Source organism: Neurospora crassa, linkage group V (genome assembly GCF_000182925.2).
Source record: "Neurospora crassa OR74A linkage group V, whole genome shotgun sequence".
Lineage (NCBI taxonomy): Eukaryota > Fungi > Ascomycota > Sordariomycetes > Sordariales > Sordariaceae > Neurospora > Neurospora crassa.
In genome coordinates, this window is record NC_026505.1 from 393,928 (window position 1) to 417,967 (window position 24,040).

General features: G+C 53.1%; 9 protein-coding genes across 9 annotated transcripts; 7 read left to right on the top strand and 2 right to left on the bottom strand.

Annotated features, from left to right (window-relative positions):
- The first annotated feature begins 346 nt into the window (after positions 1 to 346).
- gh61-2 (glycosylhydrolase family 61-2) lies at positions 347 to 2,121 on the top strand. Its single transcript, XM_953161.2, has one exon. The coding sequence runs from the start codon at positions 682 to 684 to the stop codon at positions 1,789 to 1,791; it is 1,110 nt and encodes a 369-aa protein (XP_958254.1). The 5' UTR covers positions 347 to 681; the 3' UTR covers positions 1,792 to 2,121.
- Positions 2,122 to 2,753: 632 nt separating this feature from the next.
- On the top strand, positions 2,754 to 3,776 carry NCU07759 (hypothetical protein; the record flags this gene model as incomplete). The annotated part of the gene is made up of 1 exon (XM_953160.1): positions 2,754 to 3,776. One exon carries the CDS (start codon positions 2,754 to 2,756, stop codon positions 3,774 to 3,776), a length of 1,023 nt encoding a protein of 340 aa, XP_958253.1.
- A 1,796-nt stretch (positions 3,777 to 5,572) lies between these two features.
- On the top strand, positions 5,573 to 6,347 carry NCU11038 (hypothetical protein; the record flags this gene model as incomplete). Its single annotated transcript, XM_001728039.1, has 3 exons — positions 5,573 to 5,717; positions 6,020 to 6,263; positions 6,338 to 6,347. The coding sequence occupies 3 exons, from the start codon at positions 5,573 to 5,575 to the stop codon at positions 6,345 to 6,347; spliced, it is 399 nt and encodes a 132-aa protein (XP_001728091.1).
- A 1,909-nt stretch (positions 6,348 to 8,256) lies between these two features.
- On the top strand, positions 8,257 to 8,959 carry NCU07758 (hypothetical protein; the record flags this gene model as incomplete). The annotated part of the gene is made up of 3 exons (XM_953458.3): positions 8,257 to 8,419; positions 8,630 to 8,641; positions 8,781 to 8,959. 3 exons carry the CDS (start codon positions 8,257 to 8,259, stop codon positions 8,957 to 8,959), a joined length of 354 nt encoding a protein of 117 aa, XP_958551.3.
- Positions 8,960 to 9,357: 398 nt separating this feature from the next.
- Positions 9,358 to 11,241, top strand: NCU07757 (transcription initiation factor TFIID complex 60 kDa subunit). Its single transcript, XM_953457.2, has 2 exons — positions 9,358 to 9,856; positions 9,948 to 11,241. Exons 1-2 carry the CDS (start codon positions 9,472 to 9,474, stop codon positions 10,958 to 10,960), a joined length of 1,398 nt encoding a protein of 465 aa, XP_958550.1. The 5' UTR covers positions 9,358 to 9,471; the 3' UTR covers positions 10,961 to 11,241.
- A 194-nt stretch (positions 11,242 to 11,435) lies between these two features.
- On the bottom strand, positions 11,436 to 13,377 carry tca-11 (tricarboxylic acid-11). Its single transcript, XM_953456.3, has 3 exons — positions 12,996 to 13,377; positions 12,711 to 12,768; positions 11,436 to 12,262 (listed from the first exon to the last, which is right to left on the bottom strand). The coding sequence occupies exons 1-3, from the start codon at positions 13,033 to 13,035 to the stop codon at positions 11,818 to 11,820; spliced, it is 543 nt and encodes a 180-aa protein (XP_958549.1). The 5' UTR covers positions 13,036 to 13,377; the 3' UTR covers positions 11,436 to 11,817.
- Positions 13,378 to 13,858: 481 nt separating this feature from the next.
- On the bottom strand, positions 13,859 to 16,352 carry NCU07755 (tyrosyl-tRNA synthetase). Its single transcript, XM_953455.3, has 5 exons — positions 15,680 to 16,352; positions 15,593 to 15,607; positions 15,049 to 15,530; positions 14,689 to 14,994; positions 13,859 to 14,614 (listed from the first exon to the last, which is right to left on the bottom strand). Exons 1-5 carry the CDS (start codon positions 15,858 to 15,860, stop codon positions 14,369 to 14,371), a joined length of 1,230 nt encoding a protein of 409 aa, XP_958548.3. The 5' UTR covers positions 15,861 to 16,352; the 3' UTR covers positions 13,859 to 14,368.
- Positions 16,353 to 16,375: 23 nt separating this feature from the next.
- Positions 16,376 to 19,174, top strand: NCU07754 (methionine permease). Its single transcript, XM_953454.2, has 3 exons — positions 16,376 to 18,283; positions 18,345 to 18,424; positions 18,493 to 19,174. Exons 1-3 carry the CDS (start codon positions 17,135 to 17,137, stop codon positions 18,965 to 18,967), a joined length of 1,704 nt encoding a protein of 567 aa, XP_958547.1. The 5' UTR covers positions 16,376 to 17,134; the 3' UTR covers positions 18,968 to 19,174.
- A 590-nt stretch (positions 19,175 to 19,764) lies between these two features.
- NCU07753 (hypothetical protein) lies at positions 19,765 to 22,676 on the top strand. The gene is made up of 2 exons (XM_953453.2): positions 19,765 to 20,343; positions 20,421 to 22,676. Exons 1-2 carry the CDS (start codon positions 19,913 to 19,915, stop codon positions 22,534 to 22,536), a joined length of 2,547 nt encoding a protein of 848 aa, XP_958546.2. The 5' UTR covers positions 19,765 to 19,912; the 3' UTR covers positions 22,537 to 22,676.
- The last annotated feature ends 1,364 nt before the right edge of the window (positions 22,677 to 24,040 follow it).

Consider the following 24,040-nt stretch of genomic DNA (forward strand, 5'->3'; position numbering starts at 1 on the left):
AAGGCAGATGTTCAATCGACTCTTCGGCCGGCGGCTCAAATGCTATCCAGGGTCTACCACAAAACGGTTTCAGGAAAACAATAGCCTGCTCCAACACCCCTCGCTTGTCCGGTACCCGGCACTCCTATCGCCCTGAACCCAGTCACTCAGAGCCTCAGACGGAATGCTAACCGAAGTTTCCTCTCAGACTTGGGCCTTTCCACCAATACTGGAAGTTTCCGCACACGCAATCCTGTCTCTGACGATCCACCCCCACTAGTTCTCCCGTCCACCTCCAACATCCTACCCGTCTTCAAACATGGTGGCTTTCCGAGGCGCTTGCACTTTCCCCTTGGTCTCTGGTCCTGCTCATCTAATCTCTAATAACAGGATGCCAATAATCCACTTCTCCACGCGTTGCGGCAAACGTCAGACGTTGCGGTGTCGCCGCGATTGCATCATTGCCCATGAACTGCAAGCGCCGCAACGATGGCATGGGTGAAGAAGGCCCATTGGTGTGGCCGAGGCTTGTGTTGTTCAACATCCATCCAAAGGGTATAAAGACGTCGACAGGTTCCAAGTCATCAGGAAAAAAAGAAGAAGCAAGACAACAGACTTCAGCTTCTGAACATCTACCACATTCTCTTCTCTTCTATTCGATTCTCCAACCATCGTCATTCTTTCGATATAACACTATTCACAATGGCCCGCATGAGCATCCTCACCGCCCTGGCTGGCGCTTCCCTCGTTGCCGCCCACGGCCACGTCTCCAAGGTCATCGTCAACGGCGTCGAGTACCAGAACTACGACCCCACCTCCTTCCCTTACAACTCCAACCCCCCCACCGTGATCGGCTGGACCATCGACCAGAAGGACAACGGCTTCGTCTCGCCTGACGCCTTCGACTCCGGCGACATCATCTGCCACAAGTCCGCCAAGCCCGCCGGCGGCCACGCCACCGTCAAGGCCGGCGACAAGATCTCGCTCCAGTGGGACCAGTGGCCCGAGTCGCACAAGGGCCCCGTCATCGACTACCTGGCCGCCTGCGACGGCGACTGCGAGTCGGTCGACAAGACGGCCCTCAAGTTCTTCAAGATCGACGGCGCCGGCTACGACGCCACCAACGGCTGGGCCTCGGACACCCTCATCAAGGACGGCAACTCGTGGGTCGTCGAGATCCCCGAGAGCATCAAGCCCGGCAACTACGTCCTCCGCCACGAGATCATCGCCCTGCACAGCGCCGGCCAGGCCAACGGCGCCCAGAACTACCCCCAGTGCTTCAACCTCAAGGTCGAAGGCTCCGGCTCCACCGTCCCCGCCGGCGTCGCCGGCACCGAGCTCTACAAGGCCACCGACGCCGGTATCCTCTTTGATATCTACAAGAACGACATCTCCTACCCCGTTCCTGGCCCCTCCCTCATTGCTGGCGCCTCCAGCTCCATCGCGCAGAGCAAGATGGCCGCCACTGCCACCGCGTCCGCTACCCTCCCTGGTGCTACTGGCGGTAGCAACAGCCCTGCTACCTCCGCCGCCGCCGCTGCTCCTGCTACCTCCGCTGCGGCTGCTACTAGCCAGGTCCAGGCCGCCCCTGCTACCACCTTGGTCACTAGCACCAAGGCTGCTGCACCCGCTACTTCTGCTGCTGCTCCTGCTGCTCCCGCTACCTCGGCCGCGGCGGGCGGTGCTGGCCAGGTCCAGGCTAAGCAGACCAAGTGGGGACAGTGCGGTGGTAACGGCTTCACTGGTCCTACTGAGTGCGAGAGCGGATCTACTTGCACCAAGTACAACGACTGGTACTCTCAGTGCGTCTAAGTGCCTTACCTTACCTTTTAAGGGAGAGTATCTAGATTGAAGGATGGGAAAGAAAAGAGGGGGAGATGGAGAAAAAGAAGAAGGTGATCGATGCCATAGCATGACATGACAAGATAGTATGGCATGACATGGTATGAGCACAAGGTTGATGTCCATGACTGACCGTCTGGAGTGATGAGACGACGGAGACGGAGACGAGACGGGAGAGGGATGAAGGATGAAGGAATCTTGTAACATAGGCCAATTTTTTTCAAATTTTTCCAAACCAATTTTTGTATCTGTACATATACAGCTTTGCATCAAATAGAAACATACATCATATCATATCCATTGCTGTTTGTCTCTATCCTTTGATACTGGGTTATGTAGAGGTTCCTTGGCTTGTTACCTCTACTCTAATGATTTGAAACGAACAGGAAACAGTAAAGTCTCCCTCCTAAGCCACGCGTGATTGCTAAGTGCCATCCTATCCGGGATGTCGGTGGCGTTGTCGGATCTTCCCGAGTGAGGAATTACGAGCAAACAAAGTCCAGCGACAAAGAAACCTGAATCATGATACCTCTAACGTGAAATGAGTGATATTCCGGATGCAGCGCCCAAACAATATGTCATGCTTCGGCCGCTAACTGAAAGGCGGCCGGCCACAAAGCATGGAATGGAACAGACCAGAAACGAGCCCGCTTTCTTTGTCTATGATCTGCCCACGAGTTAGCATGACTTTAGTTGAAGCTCTGCCCATTCGCCTTTAATTTTTCTTACCTACCTAGTATCCAGTTTGTTGTTTTATTGTTTCAACTTATCATTGCGTCCATTTTTCTTCCCCGGAGGACACTTGTATCTCTCGGGCTGTCATTCATCTTGTGTATGCGTGCAGCTCAAACGCAACTTCCTCAACACCATCTCCACACGCACTGCCAAAGAAAAAAAAGAAAAAAAAAACTAAAACTTCAGAATTCGCTACCATGGAGTTCAGCACAGACAGCACTTCTTCTCAAAAGGAGTCATTCCAGCCAAAAGACATGGAGGAAAATGCCATGGAAGAAGGACCTAATGCTATGGAAGAAGGACCTAATGCTATGGAAGAAGGACCTAATGCCATGGATTCCAGCGTAGACATCCATTTGCAAGAGGTTTCATTATCGCACGGGCCAGAGGACGAAATTTACGAGGAAAATTTACCTGTCGTTGAAAGAGAACCTGCTGTTATGGAGGACACAACTGTCATGGAGAAGGCGCATGAACCTTTTGTGACGGAATGGTCACCTATCGTCGAAGGGTCACCCACTTTGGAAGGGGAAGAGTCACCCAAGGCGGAATGGTCACCGATCTCGGAGAAAGAACCTGTCCTCAAAGAGGAACCTATCGAGGAAAGAACATCTCCTTCCATCGAAACGCCATACTATCGCATCGATACGCCACCCATTGCTGAAAAGTCATCACCCATCAGAGAAAAGGAACCTGTCATAGAGGAGCCAACTGTCGCGACAGAGCCAACCGTCGTGGAAAAGCCATCTGTGCCATCTGTTGTGGAAAAAACGTCTTCCCTGGGAAAGGCACATGGTACAGAAAGGACATCTGTCGTGGAAAAGGAGGCACCGGTGGAAAAGGGGGCAGCTGCAGAAACGAACGCACCCATCGTGGAGAAGACATCTGTCATGCCAAACACTCATATCGCGGGGAAAGCACTTCTTATTGAGAAGATGTCTGTCATGAAGGAAACACCTTTCGTCAACAAGGTACACGTACCAAGTACCATGCAAAAGGTGCCTGTCGTGCTCAAGACAACTGTCTCGAAAATGGCACCTTTTGTGGAGAAGTTCAAAAAGGAGATTCGTGCCCTTCAGAACTATCAGGAAGTCCCGTCAACAGCAGAACCGGCCGCCGCAATATCGGTCCTTTTCCTTTTCGCCGTGTACATGACGCTGTTCACCTTGATTTTCCGCCTCAATGCATCCTCGGTCCTTCTTTTCCTTCCACGGCTCTGAGCGGTTGACAAAACCGTCAATCGCCAATGAAATTAGATGCATCAAGCGGAAGGGTTGGCCGGTGCTTGTCACCGTTGCTCTTGCCCCGATACATCGCGACTTTTCTCCTGCATGCGTCATCTACTGCAGTCGATCACGACGGAACTTGTCAACTTGATGGCTCGTGCGCTTCCACTGCCCCCTCTGGCTCTGTTGTGCTGCTGGCGTCCGTCTCTTCTTCTTCGATGAGTGTAGTTACTACCTAGGTACTTGAAGTTTATCCCCGCACTCGCCATCAAACAGACTCGCACTCCTCAAAGACTACCTACCTATCGACGGCTCACCAGCTCAACCAGCGGCCGACACAAGCGACTGGAGTTCAGATACTGAGGCTTCACCACTAGCGGCGAATGACCTGGGGGGAAAAAATGTTGGCATAGTTCTCGAGCTCGTGTTGGAAGTCGTCTTTTGCCTCTACATCCTTTCACTTTCATCCGAAGATCAGCGGACTCTCAGCCTGCAAACTCGAGACAACTGGTTGTTGTCAAGTGCCAACGAATAAATAACAGCACGACATTTTCTTTTGCTTCGAATTCAGTGTCCTGACGTGCGCGCGGAAGGTAGTTCCACTCCGGCGGCAGCAAAGTCACAGAGAAAGAGTGATGCTGGATGAATCGATATTAAGGGCAGGCTTGACAGCCGGGTGCATGGGATCGCAACCACTTTGGAAGGAAGGCGCGGGTAATTGGTGGTAGGCCGTCACCCGAAGCTTGCCAAAGGAAAATGTGCTTCACTCAGAGCAGAGCATACCTAGACAGAGGAGCAAGTCCAGAACTGGTCCCGAAAGTGGAAAGAGAGTGTTTCGAAGAGGCGAAAGGACATGTACTGTATCGTGCAATCATCGTTTTCCCAGTGTTATTCTGGTCTTTCCCACCAGCTCCATACTTCGAATGAGCCATACATGTGTCTGATTTGTTCCAAAGGGAGATCGTACATTTTGAAATGCTCCCGTACAAATCGAAGACATGTACTCCTGACCCAAATCACCGCAATCACTGTAGGAGTATGCTTTCCTAATGGAAGAAAGAGCACTATCAAGAGTTGGAAATGCCTGGACAAGTTGACTAGAGGTAACAGGTTCCTGACAAGAGACGTTTATTGTAGAGGCAGTCCTGTCACAGCACATAGGATCACCGTGCTGTCCAGGTGCTGTTTCCCTTCTCAGTCCAGTCGGTACACTCGTGACCGTCGGGTTCCTGCCAGGTACGGGAGAGCGTGACACAAGAAAAATTGTCTGTTCCCCTCGTCTAGAAACAAGGAGGAAGGGGAAGGAACGCGTACCTCTACGAGCAACCAATTTCGACTCCCACAGTTTCTTACTCTCCCACGCGCCTTCCAGGCGGCTGCTCCCCTCGTTTCCTCTCTCCCCTCCCTCCCTTCCCCTCCTCTCTCTTCCCTCCCCACCCGTTATTAACTTCCCTCCCCCTCCTCTCTTCTCTTCTTCTCCTCTTCCCTTTCCTTCAACATCAAACACAACCATCGTTGTTCACCACCACTTCCTCACCATTCTTCGTCGCTGCTTGCGTTCAAGAACGTCAACAACACCACCAAAAACCACCACCTTCTTCAACCTCCAGTTACTCGGCGTAGCGCCAGGGTGCCATCGTCGCCCTGCTCCCTGCTGGTGCCCTCCTCGGTTCGCTCGTCGCTGGCACTTTCTCTTGGTAAGCTCTGCTGCCTCCTACCTCCGTGGCGTCCATGACAGGATTACCTATTGACGTCTCCTTCCACTTCAGCCCCTCATCAATTTCACCGCCATGGATCAAACATCGGCTACGGGTGCTGCTGCGGCTGCCTCAGCAGCACCCACAGCTTCATCGGCTGTCCCAGCTGCACCCGCAGCACCACCAGCTGCTCCGGTTGCCCCGGCCCCATCAACTTGCTCTTGCCCGGCTCGCAACCGTAAGGGCGTCCTATTTGCTGTTCCTGTTGTGACGGGCGGTAATGCTCCTGTGCTCCCAGACTGAGCACAAGGTGAGTAAACACATGGCTTCCGCTCGTCAGTCCAAGCTCAGCACAGAACTAACACGATGAAGTAGGATAGATAGTAGGGCCAGGGGGGGGGGGGGGGGTTGCCAAGTTGCAAGTCACCTTCGAATCATCTTTGTGTCCGTTTCTCTTGTTGTTGAGACGTCAATGCTAACAATTTCCTTATGCAACCAGGTTTTCACAACCCCCCCCCCCTTTGGAAATTGTAAAATCAGAGCGGGTCCGGGGTGAAGTTGCTAAGAGTGTCGAGGACGCTCCCGGGCGCTCTGCCATGTGGAGTCCGTACCCTCGCCTCAGCCGACGCTCCAAGTTTACAGATTTGATGTCTCGCGAGTCTGGTTGGACTGTACAAGGGCCCTCTGACGGCCGGCTCCGCGACGTTTCCCTTCTCGGCTATCTACTTCCCAACTTACTCCCACCTAAAGAAGGGACCTTTTCGGCGAGTCAAAGACCAAGAAGGTGAGTGTTCTCCATATCCTCCCCCGTTGTCGATACCCTCTTGACTAATTGCTGGATCACCGGGTGTTTGACAGGCCGGCCTAATTTGCCACCGATTCGAACTGCTCTCTCGATTGCCTCCACGGCAGCCGGTCTTTTCACCGTAGATGAGGATTTGATTGAGAAGGCAATTGAAACATCGGGTTGCACTGTCTCGGGGAGTGTTGCGAATTGGATCTGTCTGTAGGGGGCGGGGTCGTTGGAAGAGGGAAGAGTTGTGTCTGTAGTCTTCATGTATGTCTGTATGCTTCACGAGCAAGTCCGTAGGGAGCCACGCGATAACAACACTCCATATCTATGGCCACAAATCATCCACTTTGATCGCTTGACTCCAGCTCACTCACCACATGTCAACGTACATGTAACCATTTCACCATCCACACCCTCCCCAGCATCCTTCTCACACAGCCAGCACAACCCTTTGCAGATAGCTGATGAATCCCTTAGATACGCGCTACCGTTCACACTCCTCAATCTGTCCAGGTGCTTCCCCAATTCTTCCTCTGCGCCACATCCGTCTCCATCTGCGGATGTGAATAATTGACATACATCTCCTACTCCTCCATCGAAATGTTATTTGGGACTGCGTTCCCCACAAAGTTTCGGATGGCCGCGAAGCCGTGCCTTCATCCGGATACATCCTCTTACCTACCTACCTATTCACGCAGTCGTAAATCAGGAACATGACAGGTAGGTACTTTAAATGAGCGTAAGCGGTGGAGTCCACATTGGGAACGGTGACGGCAGGGGTTCGGCGGCCTTGTTACACGCCGATTTACACGTGCCAATCCTGCTTGTTGACTTTGGAGTAGGTGCACCAACAGAAGGTAAGGTAACGGCGGAGAGTGGGGAGGGTAGTTGTATGAAGACGTGAGCGTAAAGGGAGGAGGAGTAGAAGTTTTCGTGCTTGTTGTACAGTATTCGTAGTCAGTTGGTAGGGGCCGTGCTCCAAAGACTTCCATTTTGGAATAAAACGAACAAACAAATGAACGAAGAGGAAGAGAACCAGATGAAGGTGAAAGGTGAAGAGAGAGAGCGGAAACTTGAATTTCGAAAAGAAAAATAACGGATCCGCTTACGCTTACGCTGACGCCAGCTGGTTCAAGGGTTAGTTCGGTAGGTGGGTGTCTGTTTTCCATAATCTGGATAACGTTGGGAAAAGGGAATGAAGAAGAAGAAGAAGAGGAGGCTTGCTCATCCTGGACAACATAGGTAGTCTAACGGCTGAACGTCTGATCTCGTTTTTTTTGTTTTTTTCTGACTGGAAAGTCCATAAGCAACATGCCCCACACAGCCCAGATCCCCCTTCTACCTAGGTACCTACCTACCGTTGCTATGCCGGTGTGAAGTTGAGTTGGAGGTTGTAAGAGGTCGCCATCCAGTAATTTTTTTTCTTTGTTGGAGCCGCGAGTGTCCGATTCAGCCTACTGTTCATCCGGACCATAAGATGGAGCTATGATGACTGGTATACGGCGCGTTACCAGGGACTAGGTAGGGGACAAGTCGGGCTGGTTCTTCTAGGGGCCGACAGCATGGTACATAACGGGCATGCACTTGACAGGCCACAAGCCTAGAATAGACTTTCGGTTTCACGCAGATCTGATCAAGTTGGGTCTGCAGTGGCCTCCTGTTGCAAATGGAGTGAAGCAGTCCAGTCTTTTCTCTGAAATGTTTTTTTTCTGTGTGCAACGGTATTGGGACAGAAAGCTGCACATAGTCCATGGAGCCTTTTCCGTCTCCAAAAGAGTTTTGTTGTTTTGGTGTAAGCCATCATATGGGAAAGGAGCTGATTGTAGTTGGGGATTTCCCAGCCAGACTAGGGTACCTACTAGGGATATCAGGGCAACGTTGAGCGTTTGATGGAGATATTGGGATAAAGGACATTTGATGGGATGGGATTTAGCCACTGGTGTTTGGTACAGCTAGCTCTGTGACAAGGGCAGGAGGATCTGCGATGTCGATTCATAATTCGGCAAATACTTCAAAGGGGAGAATCGAAACGGCGCGGAACTTTCTCACATCTTATGCGATGACCAACCCTCGCTGGTATGGTGATGAGCCATACTTCGAGCCGTTATATGCTACCCTCCGTTGTCAACACCCGCTACCCGAGTCAGGTACGAAAAGTTTGGGGGAAGACTGGACAAAGGCTCAAGAGCCCCACGAGGAGAGAAAATTGAAGAGAAAAAAAAAAGAAAAGTGAAGGAGCACTGCCAGACATAGATGAGCACCATAAGGATAGAATAATGTCAGCTAGCAACTAATGGGAAAATAACAAACGTACGTAGAGGCATGTTACTCATGAATCACTTGATGATTTGGCCCAGAAAAGGGCTTATGTAGGTATCAAAGCAAAATACAGCAGAAATCTTGAAGTCCGTATATGGGGGGAACTTGGGAATCGAATCTTGCATGAAGGAACAGCGAGGTCGAAGGTTGATGTTGTTTACAAATCATGATGGTGATTGGTAACTCCAGATGGGACGGACCAGATACATCGTCTGTTTGGCGGCGCCTTCGAGGCGAGGTTGTTGATTTCCGGAATCCTGTACAACAATCTGTACAGAAAGAATGCTCCAGATATCTCCACATCGCGGGTGCGGGCGACAACGTGGACGACAATGCTGAGTGAATGGAAGGTGAGGTTGAAGAGATGAAGTCGAAGGACGTCGTTGGATAGTGTGGAGTGTCTGCACTGTACAGTCCAATACTGGGTTGTCTGTTAGCTCGAGACCTCTTGTCAACTTGTCCAGACGGTACCACATGTGGTTATTAGTGCTCTTTGACTCCCAGGGCATGAGTTTGGATGAAAATGGCCACTCGAAGCTCCATAATCCATGTCGTCAACAATAAATTTGCATGTTGAAGGACAATTACGGCGTTCAGGACGAGTCTATATGATTCTACTCGGGGTGCCAAACTAACATAGTATCTAAATCAGCATTGGCGGTACTGCGCTAACCCTAACCCACTGCGGGGCCGCTCTCCGTGGTTCGTCAGCTGCCCTTGTGTGTCCATCCACTGTGATGTTTGACCTGTACATACATCATTCCATGAACGCGACAGCTTCCCTCCACGCGACTTGGATCGACGATTTGCAGACCACCATCCCACCCCAGACAGACTTTACCACCCACATTATCACACCGAACCGACGAATTCACGAACCATGGCAGGGGAGGGACCCAAACTCCTCTGGAACCCCGAGAACGTCAAGGATGTCGCCGAGTCGATAGGAATCAACCTGACCGAAGAGCCCCTCCGCGTCCTCACCCAAGATGTCGAATACCGAATTGGCCAGGTCGTCGTCGAGGCCCTACGCTTCATGCGCGCCGCCAATCGCACCACTCTGACAGTCCAAGATGTCTCGCAAGCTCTACGAGTTCTCGACGTCGAGCCCCTCTACGGATACGATTCCACGCGGCCACTTCGCTACGGAGAAGCCAGCATCGGTCCCGGCCAACCGCTGTTCTACATTGAAGACGAGGAGGTGGACTTTGAGAAGGTCATCAACGCTCCCTTACCAAAGGTGCCCCGCGATATGAGCTTTACTGGTAAGCTTGTTTCAGTTCTCTCTCTCACCCAGTGCTCACCTCACCTCAACCTAGTCGCATCAGCTAACACTTTTCTTCCTCTCGCGCGCAGCCCACTGGCTCGCAATCGACGGCGTCCAGCCCTCCATCCCCCAAAACCCCACCACAGCCGAGACCTCCTCCAAGGACCTCCTGCCCAAGGGTCCCGGCGCTAACCCCGCCGTCGCCGCCCTCGCCGGCAACGACAACGTCGCCTTCCGCCCCGCCGTCAAGCACGTCATCAGCAAAGAGCTCATCCTCTACTTTGACAAAGTCCAAGCGGCCATCATGGACGACGACCCGGACGAAGAAAAGACGCGCCTGCGCTCCGCGGCTCTGGACTCGGTCCGCTCCGACCCCGGTCTCCACCAACTGGTGCCCTACTTTGTGTCCTTCATCAACAACCAAGTGACGCACCGACTCGACGACCTCTTTGTGCTCCGGCAAATGATGGAACTCACCGGCGCCATCCTCGACAACCCCTCCATCTTTCTCGACCCGTACGCCTCCTCCCTCGCCGCGCCCGTCTTGACCTGCCTCATGGCCCGCAAACTCGGCGGCTCCGAATCCAGTCTCGAAGGAACCGACGCCCTGAAAGACCAGTACCGCCTCCGCGAAGTGGCTGCCAGTTTGCTCGGCACCATCGCACGGAAATATTCCAAGACCAACGCCCTGTTGCGCCCCAAACTCACGCGCACGTGCCTCAAGTTCTTTTTGGACCCAAGCAAGTCCCCTGCGGTCTTGTACGGCGCCATCAGCGGGCTCGCGGCCGCCGGCGGGCCCGAGGCCGTGCGCATCCTGGTTCTTCCTAACTTGAAGATGTTTGACGAGGGGATCTTGACTCCGCTCCGCGAAAAGGGCGAGGCGAGCCATTTCGAGTACGAGGCGCTGGTGGGAGGGATCATGAAGGCCATTGAGACGCTGGTGGAGGGGATCACCCTGCCTGTTGTTGCGGACGTGGCCGAGTTGGAGAGGGAGGGGCAGTTGGTGATTGAGTTTTTGGGAAGGACGATTGGTGAAAGGGTGGCGAGGTTGGGGAACCAGCATTTGAATCGGGGGATTTTGGAGGTGAGGCATTTGGAGTAGTGGTTGAATGCCGCCGCCGCGGCGATGAGAGCTCGATCATGATGGAAGAGAAGAGATTGAAAAGGAGGTGAGAGAAAGACTGAAGGAGGGAGGGAAAATGGTCGGCAGCACGCGAAAAGTTGAATTCCTACGGGACTTAGATTTTCCCGTACTTTGTATCCTTACCTGGGGGTTTTCTTTTAATCATACAGCGTGGCGTTTGGGTTTGGTTTTTCATATGAGAGTTTTAATGAATGGACTTGGTTAGTCGGATAGGTACAGAGGGTCGGTCAAAATTGATGAAAAGTTGGCTCACTGCATGGCTTGAAGATATACTTTGAGAACTAGACCTAAAAACAGTTCGTCCTTCTATGCTTGTCTTCCGGGCTACTGTTCCATGATGATTTATGTACTCGTTGTGATCATTGATCGTTCGTTCGTTTGTGCTTGGACACTCGACAACCACACAACACGATGGTTCCCTGAGCTGGATCATCGAAGATTTAGCTTCTATTTAGTTTTTTTTGGATACAAACTAATGGCAGGTTCCTGGGAACGTGTTTGCGTACCAGCAGCACAGATCTCACTAGACCATATATATATACCCACGGTTCAAGCGTGCTTTGCTTCACGCGAAGGACGAAAAAAAAAAGTGAATGTCTCCATTTCAACAAACCTCCCTCCCCTTCCTCTTCCTCCCCTCTAGGTAACAGGTTTACTCATACAGCACACGACCCAATCTTTTTCCGTGGAAATGACCGCAGGAGTTTTATGTCCAAGAGTAGTTTCCCCCGTTCCTTCCTTCCTCCCAATCCCTTCTCTTATCTACCAAGCTTCACCACACCTAAACCACCCTTCTTCCTAAGAAAAATGATGATCTACATGAAAAAAGCCAAATACACACCGCCCACAATGCTCGCTCCCCAAAAGTACCAACCAGTCTTGATGATCGTCGCCCTCGAGAAGCCAATGCCCAGATCGAACGCCAAGTGTCTGACGCCGTTGATGGCGTGGAACACAAACGGCCAAGCGACCAGGAACTTGAGCGCGCCCTTGACGGCCACGGGCAAGGCAGCGGCAGCGGCCACGAGCGAGGCCGACTCGAGGTGCCAGCCGACAAGAGGGGCAGCGAGGTAGGCGACGGCGGAGGCGTAGAGGGCGCCGGAGAAGGAGGCGCCCGTGATGCGTTGCCAGGCGGAACCGCCGAACCAGGTTTGCTTGGGGTCGTAGATCTCGAGGTGGGGGGAGACGGGGCGGTTGAGACGCTGTTTGGCGAGGATGGCGGCTTCGTCGGCCGGAGTGAGGCGTTCGGTTTGGATGGGTCTGGATTTTTTGGTGAAAGGGGGAGGTGGGGTGTTAGTAGAGGTTTCATGGGTTGAGTCGAGGTGGTTGGTTTGGGGTGTAGGTTGGTGATGGGGGTGGTGTTGATGTCCATGCTGGTTGGTGGTGTTGGTCTTTCGTGGTTGACATGATAGGTATGGGTGACGGGTGCTTCGGCGGTCAGGCGTGTGTCCCCCTCCCGGGTATCTCGGTCGCTTTACTGGTGGTGTCTTGCGCCGGTTGCTGATTGTTGGTGTTTCCTCCTCCTCTTTCTTTCCTTGCGATACATCGCAACGGGTTGTAATCATAGGCGACGAATGAGTGTTGACTATGTAGAACCATCGCAGCCGCATGGACCGAACCGACCGGGTGACGCGGGACCGCAATATCGGTGACGAAGGAGGAGGAGAGTATATGTTCGAGAGAGACAGAGAGAGGGATCGGTGCCTACCTAGTCTGCATAGCAGCAAAGGGAGCAAGCTTGAAGACGCTGCTAGGGGCAGCGGCCACTGTGAATGTTGGAAGCGCGATTAGCATTTCATCTTTCTTCTTTTCGCCAAATATATCACGGGGGATGGGGACCAAGTCGCGTGGGCCGGGACGGGACGGGAGTAGAGAATAGGATGGGTAGATATTGCATCATTGCATGTGCTACACCACCCAATGCGCAACATAGAGCAACTTGGAGAAACACGGAACATGGACAAAAGAAAAAGAAGAAAAAGTAGAGACATACCCCGACGAAGGGCGGTGGTACCAGCGCGCTGAGCAAGCATTTTGGCGACGACGACGACGACGAGGAAGTGGTGACGACGGAGGGGGTGTGATGGTTGGTGGTGGCGGTGGTGGTGGTGGTTTGGGAGACAACTACTAAGTAAGGTGCAAGCAGATTGACTACTGACGGTCTCTACCGGGATCGATTGGAACTGCGGAAGGGGTGGATGTGGATGGGGGATCAATCAACGATGTTCCATTTCCCGAGGACGTCCCGGGACCCGTTGTCGCGCATTCGTCTTCGTCGCACCCGCCCGCACCGACGGCCTGTGAACCGCACCACCACTGCCCGCCGCCAGAGCAGCAAAGAGACACATCGGGATGCGGCAACAGACTGGGAGAGCTTCTCGGCACCTCGGTATGAATGTGACCAATGGAAACAAAGCTAATTCGAATCTTGACCCTAACCCTCTACTACCGTCATTCTTTTGTCTCGTCAGTCGTTTCCCCCTCCGGCGGCACGTGATGATGGACACACAACTTGAACTGAATCCACCCAGAAACCACATGCCCGACAACCCCACTACAGTGCACAGACCATCACAAACTCAACCTACATCTGCAAATCGCGCGCGCTGCGAATTCTTGGAAATTTTTCTTCTGCTTTTTTTCTTCTTCAGATAGTCCGGGTGTTTCCAGCCATAGCATTGGGTTTCTTCAGTGAGCAGTGCATACGTGGCAAGGGGGCTTTGGTTCCCATGGACGCTCGAAGAAGAAATGATCCTTCGTTAATCTCTAACGTCAGTTAATCAGTCTGGCGGTGGTTTCATTCTGAGATCTACATTTCATCACGTAGTATATGCTCTGTCATGTGGGTGTTTTCATCCGTTCAGTCCCTGATTATGTTGATGCGTGCTGTGGTGTTGTTTGTACATTGTATGTATGGTCATGCCCCACCGCATGCCCGCCGTCATTGTTCTGGACGCCAGTTCTCGAGATGTGATAGCTGGAGATTTGTCTGTGCCAATGCTCGGGTTGTGGAAGATGACCACTGCTGATGGAGGTCACGGCTCGATACATGGTCTTTCTCAAGCTTAAAAACCTTTGTGCCGTGAAGAGAGCACAGCTCGTATCTTCCTATCCCTTAATGCACGAGCATATGTGTCACCGGGTCGCGAAACCAAAGCTCTATCCATGCCATATAGGTCCATGTCTTTAAACATCAACGAACGACAAGCAACTGACCCAAACAAACCCTGACATTATACACTTTTATAACTCCCTTTATCTACCCTACATAACCAACCAAACCCAGCCAAACATGATCAAAAACAAAAGACGCTAGATGCAAGAAAATAGTTCATCAATCAAACACATTCTATGCAGTCTATGCTTTTATGCGTTTTCCGTCGCAGGCTCAGGAGTAGCCTCGTCCTTGGCATCCTCGAGCTTGGCCGCAGCACCAGGGTAGCGGGTACCCTTGTTCTTGACCTTCTTCTCCTTCTTGACCTTGATCTCGGGAGGGTAGGCCTTAGTGGCAATTTCCTGCCACTCGGGAGAGGCCTGGAAGGCAGCCTGAATGGGGGCGAGGAGCTCGTTGATGGCGGCCGAGATGGCGGGCTTGACGAGTTGGGGAGTGAGCTATGGTCATGTCAGTATGGACACTCACTATAAGTGTAGCGTATAGTAGTATAGTATAAAGCAAGGCAACTTACAACATCGCTCTCGTAGTCGGCCTTGATCTTGGCAATGTCGGTGTAGACGAGGGGCTCGAGGTTGTCGCGCGAGCGGTCCACGCGGAAGCCCTCCTTGCCGAGAAGCTGGGCCGCGGGCAGCAGGACGTACTCGATGAAGGAGATGAGACCGTTGCCCTCGGTGACCTTGGGGGCAGCCTCGGCCTTGCGAATCTTCTTGGTGACGACATCGGGAGCATCGAGAAGATCGATCTTGCTGTCGGGGTCGGAGGAAGACATCTTGGAACCCTGGAGACCGGGAACCATGGGGTTCATGATGTGGGCGCGCTAGCCGAACGTTAGTATCCTGTTGTGCGCTTCCTCAGCCAAGTCATGACATACCTCCTTGTAGCCCAACCTGGGAAGCCAGTCCTTGGCAGCAGCAAACAGCTTTCTCTGATCGACACCACCGAACTGAGCATCAACCTTGAGGTACTCCTCGTCGAGGACCTGGAGAATGGGGTAGAGGAGACCGGAAAGAGGAGCGTTGTCGGACTGCTTGACAACCTCAGCACCGGCCTTCTTGGCGTCGTGCTCGGAGACGAGGGTCGCGAGCTTGTAGACATCCATGATGTAGTCGGGGCTCTTCTGGTAGGAGCTGCCGAGGACGAACTCGAGCTTGTCGGTAGGGACGCCGACGGCCTTGAGGAGGGCGGTGATGGTGCGCTCATAGTACTTGGCGCGGTAGCCAACGAGCTCAACGGTGGACTTGAGGTTGTCGAGGACGGCGTGGATATCGGCAAGGAGGACGATGACATGGCAGCCGGCGGCGAGCAATTGGGCGATCTTGATGGCGGGAACTAGGTAGCCGCAGTGAGGACGGCCTTTTAACAGGTGTCAGCTAGATGTTGCGAGCATGGAACATGGTTTGCGACAAAGTACGGACCGGTAGTGGCAGTTCCTGTAAACGGGAGCGAGAGGTTAGCCTTTGGTTCTTCTGACGATATAGCCTATGGAGTGGAGTCATAATTACCCCAGTAGATCCTCGGGGCGCGGCCTTCGTCAATGACCTTTTCGATAATCTCGGGGTTGAGGATTTCGGCCAAGTTGACGTTGATGAGGGCCAGCTGCTGCTCCTTGGTCAACTTGGTGTTGTCGCCAGAGATGGCGAGCTTGGCGTCGGCCGTCGCGGCAAGAGTGGAATCGGTGGTCATGGTGGCTGTGGGTGTCGAAGTATACCGTGGCTCGTGTCGCGGTGATTTGGAAAAGGACAATCAACGGCGGCGCGTCGTGTCTAGTAGTTGGGTTGGGATTTGCGATTGAAGATGGCTTCACAAATGGAATTGGATCCAATGGCCGGCCGATAGCGGGGTCGATAAGTAGTGTAGGGCGGTCGGTCCTGAAGAGTCACCACTCACCACGGCTAGGCGGGCTGAAACTGAAAGAGGGAGGGGCGACATCTTTTTGGTGGACCCTTTGTGTGACAGGGATCGGTAAGGCGGCTGAGGGCGGGAGCGCCGGGTCAGGTACAAGTACATACAGCCAGTCGCAGGATCCGCCGGGCTGCATCGGGCCGTCGAGACGTCTTTGCTGTGTGGTGTCGTCTCTTTTATCGGTCTGGGTCACGCGCCATGACACGCTCGGATGGAGTCTGTTCGTCGTATGTACACTACACTATACTTACCGACTGCATCTTCAGCTTCAACCTTACTTCCATCATCGCCTGAATGGATTTTGAATGGACATTTCCATCGACGACACCTTTCCAGTCCATACCAGCCAAGACCCTTGAATTGCTGTTTCAACTCGTCCCACTCTCAAAACTCATACCCCACGTTATTCGGACCATATTGTCCTGCGTACCCCGCCCTGCCCCTCGTCAATCTGAACATCTCTTGGCCGTTCAAGATGGTTCTTCATCAATGCCAAGAGCAGCACAACCACAACTCAGCTGTAAGCGCCAATGTCAGATCTCGGAATCCATCCGGCGCCAGAACACGGAGTCAACCCTGATATCAAATCCTGGCCGGGACACCCCCGGGGCACTGCGGTTCAACGGCAGACGTGCTCTGGCCGGGAACACCATCAACTTCCGCATCGGGAATGGTGGTCGGTGAGTTGGAGCCCCGTGCAACCACTGCAAATCGCTTCCCACGAGCACGCCATCGGCCTAGTGATCACCATCACATTTGGTGGTTTGGTTTGTCATCTGCCCATCCAAAGATATCATATCTGTCATAAATGTCAACATGGCCATGTTTCTTGACTCGCCGACATGTGTCCTTGTCGAGATTCCTTTTTCTTTTTTCGTCACCATGTTTCGCGAGGTCCATTAAAAAGAGCCTGGCTGCTACATAGCATAGTGTCTTGATAAGTCGCCACCAAGCAAATCCCCCCTTCACGTCTTTGAACCTCTGGCATCTTCATATTATTTCGTGCCATTTCTTTCCGAGGTTCTCTGATAATCATACACTACCATACCCCCACAATGGGCACCGACACAAAAGGGCCCAAGCCCGTGGCATCTCCGGCCAGCAGTGTTGCTGCCAGCGAGATCCTCGACGTCGACGGCTCACCCATCTCGGGAGAGTCTCTGCAATATGCTGTACCAGAGTCGAGGAAAATCGGTGTCACAGGTGCCGTGTTCCTGATCCTAAACAAGATGATCGGAACAGGCATCTTCTCAACCCCATCCAGCATCTTCGCTTCCACTGGCTCGGTTGGCGTGTGCCTGTTGATGTGGGCCGTCGCTGGTCTTCTGACCCTGTCCGGACTCAGCGTCTTTCTGGAATTCGGCCTGGCCATCCCCAAATCGGGCGGCGAAAAGAACTACCTCGAACGAGTATACCGGCAACCCGTCTATCTCATCACCAGCGTCTTTGCTGTTCAGATCGTTCTTCTCGGCTTCTCTGCCGGCAACTCGCTCGCTTTTGGCCGTTATGTCTTGCTGGCCCTAGGATACAACCTGCCTGATGGATGGCCGGCCAGGACCATTGCCGTGCTGTGCATCACTTTCGTCGTATTTCTCCACTCCGTCTTACCCAAATGGGGGTTGAGGCTCACCAACGCACTCGGCGTCTTCAAAGTCCTAGTCCTGCTATTGATTGTCTTCTCGGGCTTTGCTGCCTTGGCTGGCCATCGTCGAGTCCCCGACCCTCACAACTTTGACGACATGTGGTCTATCGAAAAGGGCGATGGTTTCGGGGGCGGAGGGGCGTATGCATATGCTACTGCCCTCCTTCAGGTCGTCTACAGCTACAAGGGCTGGGAGAATGCCAACTATGTCATGGGCGAGCTGAAGCATCCCAAGCGGACACTGTCCATCGCCGCGCCCTTGGCGGTCGTTGGCGTGACCATCCTTTACGTTCTCGCCAACGTCGCTTACTTTGCTGCCATTCCCAAAGCCGAGCTGGCCAAGTCTGAGGTCATCGTGGCCGGGCTTTTCTTCCGCAACATGTTTGGAGAGAGCGCGGCGGCCAGAAGTCTCCCGGCTCTTGTGGCCTTGAGTAACATTGGCAATGTCTTGGCCGTGAGTTTTACACACTCGCGGGTGAACCAGGAGCTGGCCAAGGAAGGCGTTTTACCTGGGAGCAAGTTTTGGGCATCCACCAAGCCGTTCAACACGCCTGCTGCTTCAGTGAGTTGCTCAAGTCATCTGGTTTTTTTTTTCGTCATGTCATTTTCTGACTCGGTGATAGCTATTACTTCATTGGATCGTGACTGTCATTGTCCTGGTCGGGCCTCCTCCCGGACCTGCCTACAACTTCCTTGTCAATCTGTATGCTCCCTCCTTCCTTGTTGCCACGTTTGTTGTTGCCACGTTCAAGTCTAACCATGTGGCACCAGATACACCTACCCCGGTGCCTGGATCAACGGCCTTGTCGCCGGTGGCCTCATCTACCTCCGCCTCAGCAAGACCGAAGAATGGAGTTCACCGTGGCGCACTTGGCTACCAGTTATTTTTATCTACCTCTGCCTCAATATGTTCCTTGCCATTACCCCCTTCATCCCTCCCAACGACGACTGGAATGCCGACGGCTACCCGTACTACGCTTTCCCCCTTGTTGGCACCGGGGTCCTGGGTCTGGGTGCAGTATACTGGGTGGTATGGACCAAGGTTCTGCCCCGCTTTGGGGGCTATGAACTCGTGGCCGAGAGGGTTCTTGATGAGACCGGGGCGGAAGTGGTGCGGTACAGAAAGCTTTCCGCGAGGAATGTTCCGTCTTCCGAGGGAGAGTCTTCCGAAAGAGACTCACTCCTAAGGGAAAACACTACCGCGGAAGCCTCGGCAGATCACGGCAGTTACGGAGCTATACACTAGAGGCATGATAGGAGAACACGAATGATACCAAAAATGGCAGTGGCTTGGAGTTCTTGTGGGATATATAGGTTACATGTTATAAACAAGGATACTTTTGCAGGCACCCAGGCGTTTGGGAGCGGTCTGCTTATCGGAGTACCTAGATTTCACATGTTGTGCGACACTGGCCGCCTTCATCACTTCACAAAAAGCATCGCTTATTACGTCATGTGTGATCTCCCACGCTGGACATTTGTTACTCCGGAAAGAAAAAGAAGTTTTCGGGAACGTTTTTCTTAACGGAGCTTGATATACCTCCTGGGGCGTTTTAGGATTTTGGCTTGGCTGGAACCCTCGAGATTGACTGGGAAGAGTCTTGCTCCGATGCAGCCAATGGGCTCGCTTCCTCGCCCGAATACCACATGGACACCCACAGCTACGGGCCCAAGCTTGAAACAACATCGGCCACTCATGCAACCGAACCCAGGATGTTTCCAAACATCGGCGAAAGGGGACCGAAATCATCAACGGGCCAAGTGTGATACCAGACCATGGCGGGCGGCCATTCGATGCGCCGTCAACGATGCATTTCCCCCATTCCGTGCAGGAACTCGAAACAAAGCGAGGCTCCGAGCGAAACGTCGATACCCCATCCACCCCATGTGGTCCAGCCCACCATGGAGCGACGACCCGGAGCCCAAAGTTCCAGTAGCGTATAGCCCAAATCGGCGTGTCAATGGAACCCTGGCGTTGCTCAATATATTACCGTGCTCAATTCCTCGTCCGCCTGGCCTAGAACTCTCTCACCATCTGCAGTTCTGCACATCACCAAAGACACCAAGGAACCCGATTACCGGTAATATTGCGCCATCGTTCACTCCCTAACCAGTTCGAGCCGGTGATCATCGTGTTCCATCGGCCCTTGCTGCCCTGCTTGTGGATGCTGCAGACTGGAATGAACGCGGTATGACAGCGTCATCATCACCGACATTGACAACCACCGAGACAGCCACCACTTGGAATTCGACCCAGCAACATACCAGTGCCGAGTACTTTGGAAGGTACAACATGGAGACCATCCCGGAGTCGTTAAATGGCGAATTGCCTCCCAGACCCAGTGGCAGTTCGCATGGTTCGCGGGGCCACGCTTACATCCCGAACTTGCATGTCCCAAAGCGGTCAAACACTTTCTCCAGTTCTACGTCCACCTCCCAATATAACCATCAACGGCATGCGGCTGCGGAACAAGAACGGCCTTCGTCAGCACTGAGCAGGTCTTTCTCTCCTCTCTCGCCTCCGTCACCTTCGGGTTCCTCATCATCGTCAAGAATGATGGGAGGCGGCAAGTCCACCCAAAGGGTAAAGGAGTGGGTCATCAAGAGATCTAACTCAACCCGGTACGTGTTCATTCATATCCCCACTTGCCTTTTCCTTTTTGGTCTCTAGACCCAAACATCACTAACACGCACACCAGCGAACCCAGATCGAAACCCGGCAGCCGCTCCTCCTCCAACTCCAATTCGGGAGACCAAACTGTCGAAATTATCCACCTCGGCGGCGGCCGTGTCGACCCCAACGGCCATGTGCACACCTCTGCTTTGTCCCCCACCTACACCTCTTCTCTGTCCCCCACCCTCCTTGCTCCCCCAAGCCGGGCTCGAACCAGCTTCGCCAACAGCATCGACAGCCGAGTCACGCAATGGGGGGATTTGTACCACGATTCGCCCGAATCACTGACGGTCACCTCCAAGCCTGGTACGGCGACGGGAAAGCCGCCGAGGCCGGCTAGTCCCGAGTTGCATGAACGGCCGCAGTTAAGGGAATTGGGATTGGGAGGTGTATATAACGGAGGGTGGGGCCAACCACATGAACAGGAGGGACAAGGCGAAGGTCATCAGTCGCGGCACAGGCATACCAAGAGCGATGGAAGCATCCATCCCGCGCCGTTGAGGCTGCCCTCCAACTCTTCGTCGTCGTCTTCCTCAGTTGGCAACCAAGACGGTGGCGCAGCCGTCAACGCACAGCCCGAAGAGGCGTGGATGCCCCAAGGACTCACGAGGAGCGACTCCAAATGGAAACCTCTTCCGGTCCCCCCACCGCCCGGAGCCCCCGGTAGTATCACGCCCTTGGCAGACGGTGGAAGAAGGGCGGAGGAGAACATCAACATGGTTGGCGCTATCTGCTATGGCAGTCCACTCACCTCTATTGAATCCGAATCGGAGTTTGGCGAACGGGAAGATACTCCAACTCCAAGGGAGAGGTACAACCAGGGAGCTCCTCATATCGTCAATGCCATGGTTCAGAACAGCAGTGGAAGTCGGACTGCTCGCGACAGGCCATCGCCGCCTCCCTCCGCCTCCTCCTCCTTCTCTAACGACGTCTCTGGTTTGGGAATTGGATATGGAGGAGTCGGACTGGGAGTAATGTCGCCTCCCTTGACACCGCCAGAAACTAAGGAGACTGATGCTGAATCGTCAGTTGGTGGAGGAATAAGGGAGAGCATGTGGCCCGTTCCTCCCTCTTATTCTCTGTCTCAAACTCGGCCTCAGTCTCCAAATTCCGCTGCTCCCTCGCGATCGGCGACTGCCTCACCTGAGAAGCAGCAGCATCAGCATCATCAGCAGAAACCGTCGACTTCGCCATCATTACCGGCATCTACCTCCCCAGCCCTCGCGTCTTCGGTGCCGACGCACATGATTCCCAAGAGGAGCGACAGCTTGAGTTATTCCAGATCTGCCAAGAAGCCGTACCATGCACCCCAAGCGTTAAGATCGACCGCTTCTACTTCCTCCCTCCGGACTACAGAGAAATCAGGATACTTTAGCGTCACAGAACAGATTGCGTTTGACACCACCACCACTACCGCCGCCGCCGCCACCACCGTCGCACCCACCCCTCCCCTCCAACAACACAGATTCTATTCACCCACCATCACTCCCCCAACCCCCATCGTCCAGGGACCTTCTTCTATTGCCTCCTCGAGAGGTAGAACCACACCAACATCATCAACACCATCAACCCCCACCTGGAGACCCCGCGCCAGCCTCTCCTCCAAAGAGATGCTCTGGCTCCATCGCAACTACCGCGGCATCACGGCCTTTATGACCGCTTGGGGACTGAATAAAGGACTGGGTGACGAAGCCGAAAGCAAGGAAGGGCTGAGTATCATGCGGGAGTTGATGGCTGCTGAACTTGCTGAGGTTCATGAAGAGGACGTGGCGGCACCATTAACAACAACCACAACAACCACAACTACCACAACAGCAACAAGGGATTTACATTCACCTGTGCCAGCCAAGGTCGAGACTTCACCACGACCTGGGCAAGTGGGGGATGTGTGGGATGCAGAGGATAATGAGGATTACGAGCGGGCTAGTGGTAATTATAATGGAAAAAAGAATGTGGGAAAGGGGGACAACAGTGGGGATGAGTCCTGGTTGGAAATCAGTCCTGGGGAGAAAAATGGTAATGGGAGTGAAAAAGAGCATGGGTACGCGGCGCTAAAAGGACAGCAAGGGCAAGGTGTGAGGATGATGAGCCCTAGGGCTGGTTCTGCTGCCTCTAATAGGGAGGGAAGTGACTTTATTTGAACTTCAGACAAAGATATTGTGTATATATAGTGTATTTATCTACGTTAGCTTAGTTTTTGCATTGTACAGTACATGTAGTCAGCATATTTGGCGAGCTTGGGGGGGTTAATTGGATGTTAGTTAGGTAGCATACAAATAACAATAAGGATGTAATACCAGAGTACCAAATCACAGTGGAAGTCTTTCGATTCAGAGCAGTGAGACAAATGGCAGTGACAAGCAAGGTAACTACCTTAAAGGAGAGAAAAGAAAACAGATAAAGAGAATAAAAAGACACAACGCGCCAGTCCCGATACCTCTTTCACTCGTTTGCTTAATTGCACCCTCTTTAGGTCCTTCACAGCACGCAGCGTTTGGGAAACGAGAATACCTTACCTCTACTGTACTTACTTTCTTCTATTACCTACCTCTACCTACCTACCTTAGAGGTACGTATGTTCCCTTTATTTGCTAAATGAGACCCGGCCGGGGAAAACTGCTAAGACGTCTAAAATCAAAGAGAAGGAAAGGAGTGCCCCTGGAAGGAGGGAAGAAAGGAAGGAAGGAAGGAAGGAAGGTACCACATACCTCTAGGCCATGTACCAGTTCGTGAACCTCGCGTCTTCTTTGCTCCTTTTTTACAGCAACAACCTACCATAGTACAGGTAGCAACCCTCCTCATCGCTTCACTACCTTACCTACAGGTACCTAGTGGTACCGACTTGGAGATGACTACTTACGTCTCTAGAGGTATTAATGCAGCGGCGGTACCACCAGCCACGGCTACGGCCATTATCCTCGCGACGAAGCGTTAGAGCCGTTGGTCAAGATAATGTATGAGTCAAAACATGGAGACACTCAGCATGTTCAGCATGCTTCAATCTATTCAAGTTTTGACCTCTAGCCGCAACAGGGAAAGGAACCAAGGACGAATTCATCGGGGGTGACATTGAGTGGCATGAGCTCGACCGGCTTGTTTGACCAAGGAAGGCTGGTGCCGGAGCCATTGATGCACGCCTGATCCCATCGATAGCTTCAGTACCGGCAAAATCATGTTCTTCGTCAACGAAGAAGAGAGACCCCATCTTTAGATACCGCAGTCAGCACAGTCTCCTCAACATTCTTTGACGCCCAGCCCTTATCAGCCAAATCATTTGTCACTGCACCAACTCTGTCACTGCACTAACTCAACAAAGAACAGAAGACCACGTGCAACGGAAAGGCAACCTCAGCAACCACGACCCATACGAAGACACCACAGGGCAGACAACCACCACTGAGCCAGCCAGCCACGAACCAAGATCTCCACGCACATGCATGTCCGAGTGTGGGACGACGAGATTGATGTCCATCAAGTTCATAGATAGATGGACTGGCAACACTCCACTACCGGGACAGAGATAGGGTCAAGGCACTCGACATCCTCGCGTGGCAACATGGCCCCACGTGCTCTCTCTCGCCTTCACTCGCCTGCGTAGGTAGGTACCGACTTGGACGAGATCGCTCGCATCCACAAGGGCCCAGC

Coding starts and splice junctions, on each gene's coding strand:
- gh61-2 (XM_953161.2), top strand. CDS start 682: ATGGCCCGCATGAGCATCCTCACCGCCCTGGCTGGCGCTTCCCTCGTT.
- NCU07755 (XM_953455.3), bottom strand. CDS start 15,860: ATGACCACCGATTCCACTCTTGCCGCGACGGCCGACGCCAAGCTCGCC. Junction 14,995..15,048: donor CCAGGTTGGGCTACAAGGAG/GTATGTCATGAC, acceptor ACGTTCGGCTAG/CGCGCCCACATCATGAACCC. Junction 14,615..14,688: donor CCGACTACGAGAGCGATGTT/GTAAGTTGCCTT, acceptor ACATGACCATAG/CTCACTCCCCAACTCGTCAA.
- NCU07757 (XM_953457.2), top strand. CDS start 9,472: ATGGCAGGGGAGGGACCCAAACTCCTCTGGAACCCCGAGAACGTCAAG. Junction 9,857..9,947: donor CCGCGATATGAGCTTTACTG/GTAAGCTTGTTT, acceptor TCTCGCGCGCAG/CCCACTGGCTCGCAATCGAC.
- tca-11 (XM_953456.3), bottom strand. CDS start 13,035: ATGCTTGCTCAGCGCGCTGGTACCACCGCCCTTCGTCGGG. Junction 12,769..12,995: donor TACCACCGCCCTTCGTCGGG/GTATGTCTCTAC, acceptor CAACATTCACAG/TGGCCGCTGCCCCTAGCAGC. Junction 12,263..12,710: donor TTTGCTGCTATGCAGACTAG/GTAGGCACCGAT, acceptor CAAAAAATCCAG/ACCCATCCAAACCGAACGCC.
- NCU07754 (XM_953454.2), top strand. CDS start 17,135: ATGGGCACCGACACAAAAGGGCCCAAGCCCGTGGCATCTCCGGCCAGC. Junction 18,284..18,344: donor TCAACACGCCTGCTGCTTCA/GTGAGTTGCTCA, acceptor ACTCGGTGATAG/CTATTACTTCATTGGATCGT. Junction 18,425..18,492: donor TACAACTTCCTTGTCAATCT/GTATGCTCCCTC, acceptor ATGTGGCACCAG/ATACACCTACCCCGGTGCCT.
- NCU07753 (XM_953453.2), top strand. CDS start 19,913: ATGACAGCGTCATCATCACCGACATTGACAACCACCGAGACAGCCACC. Junction 20,344..20,420: donor AAGAGATCTAACTCAACCCG/GTACGTGTTCAT, acceptor CACGCACACCAG/CGAACCCAGATCGAAACCCG.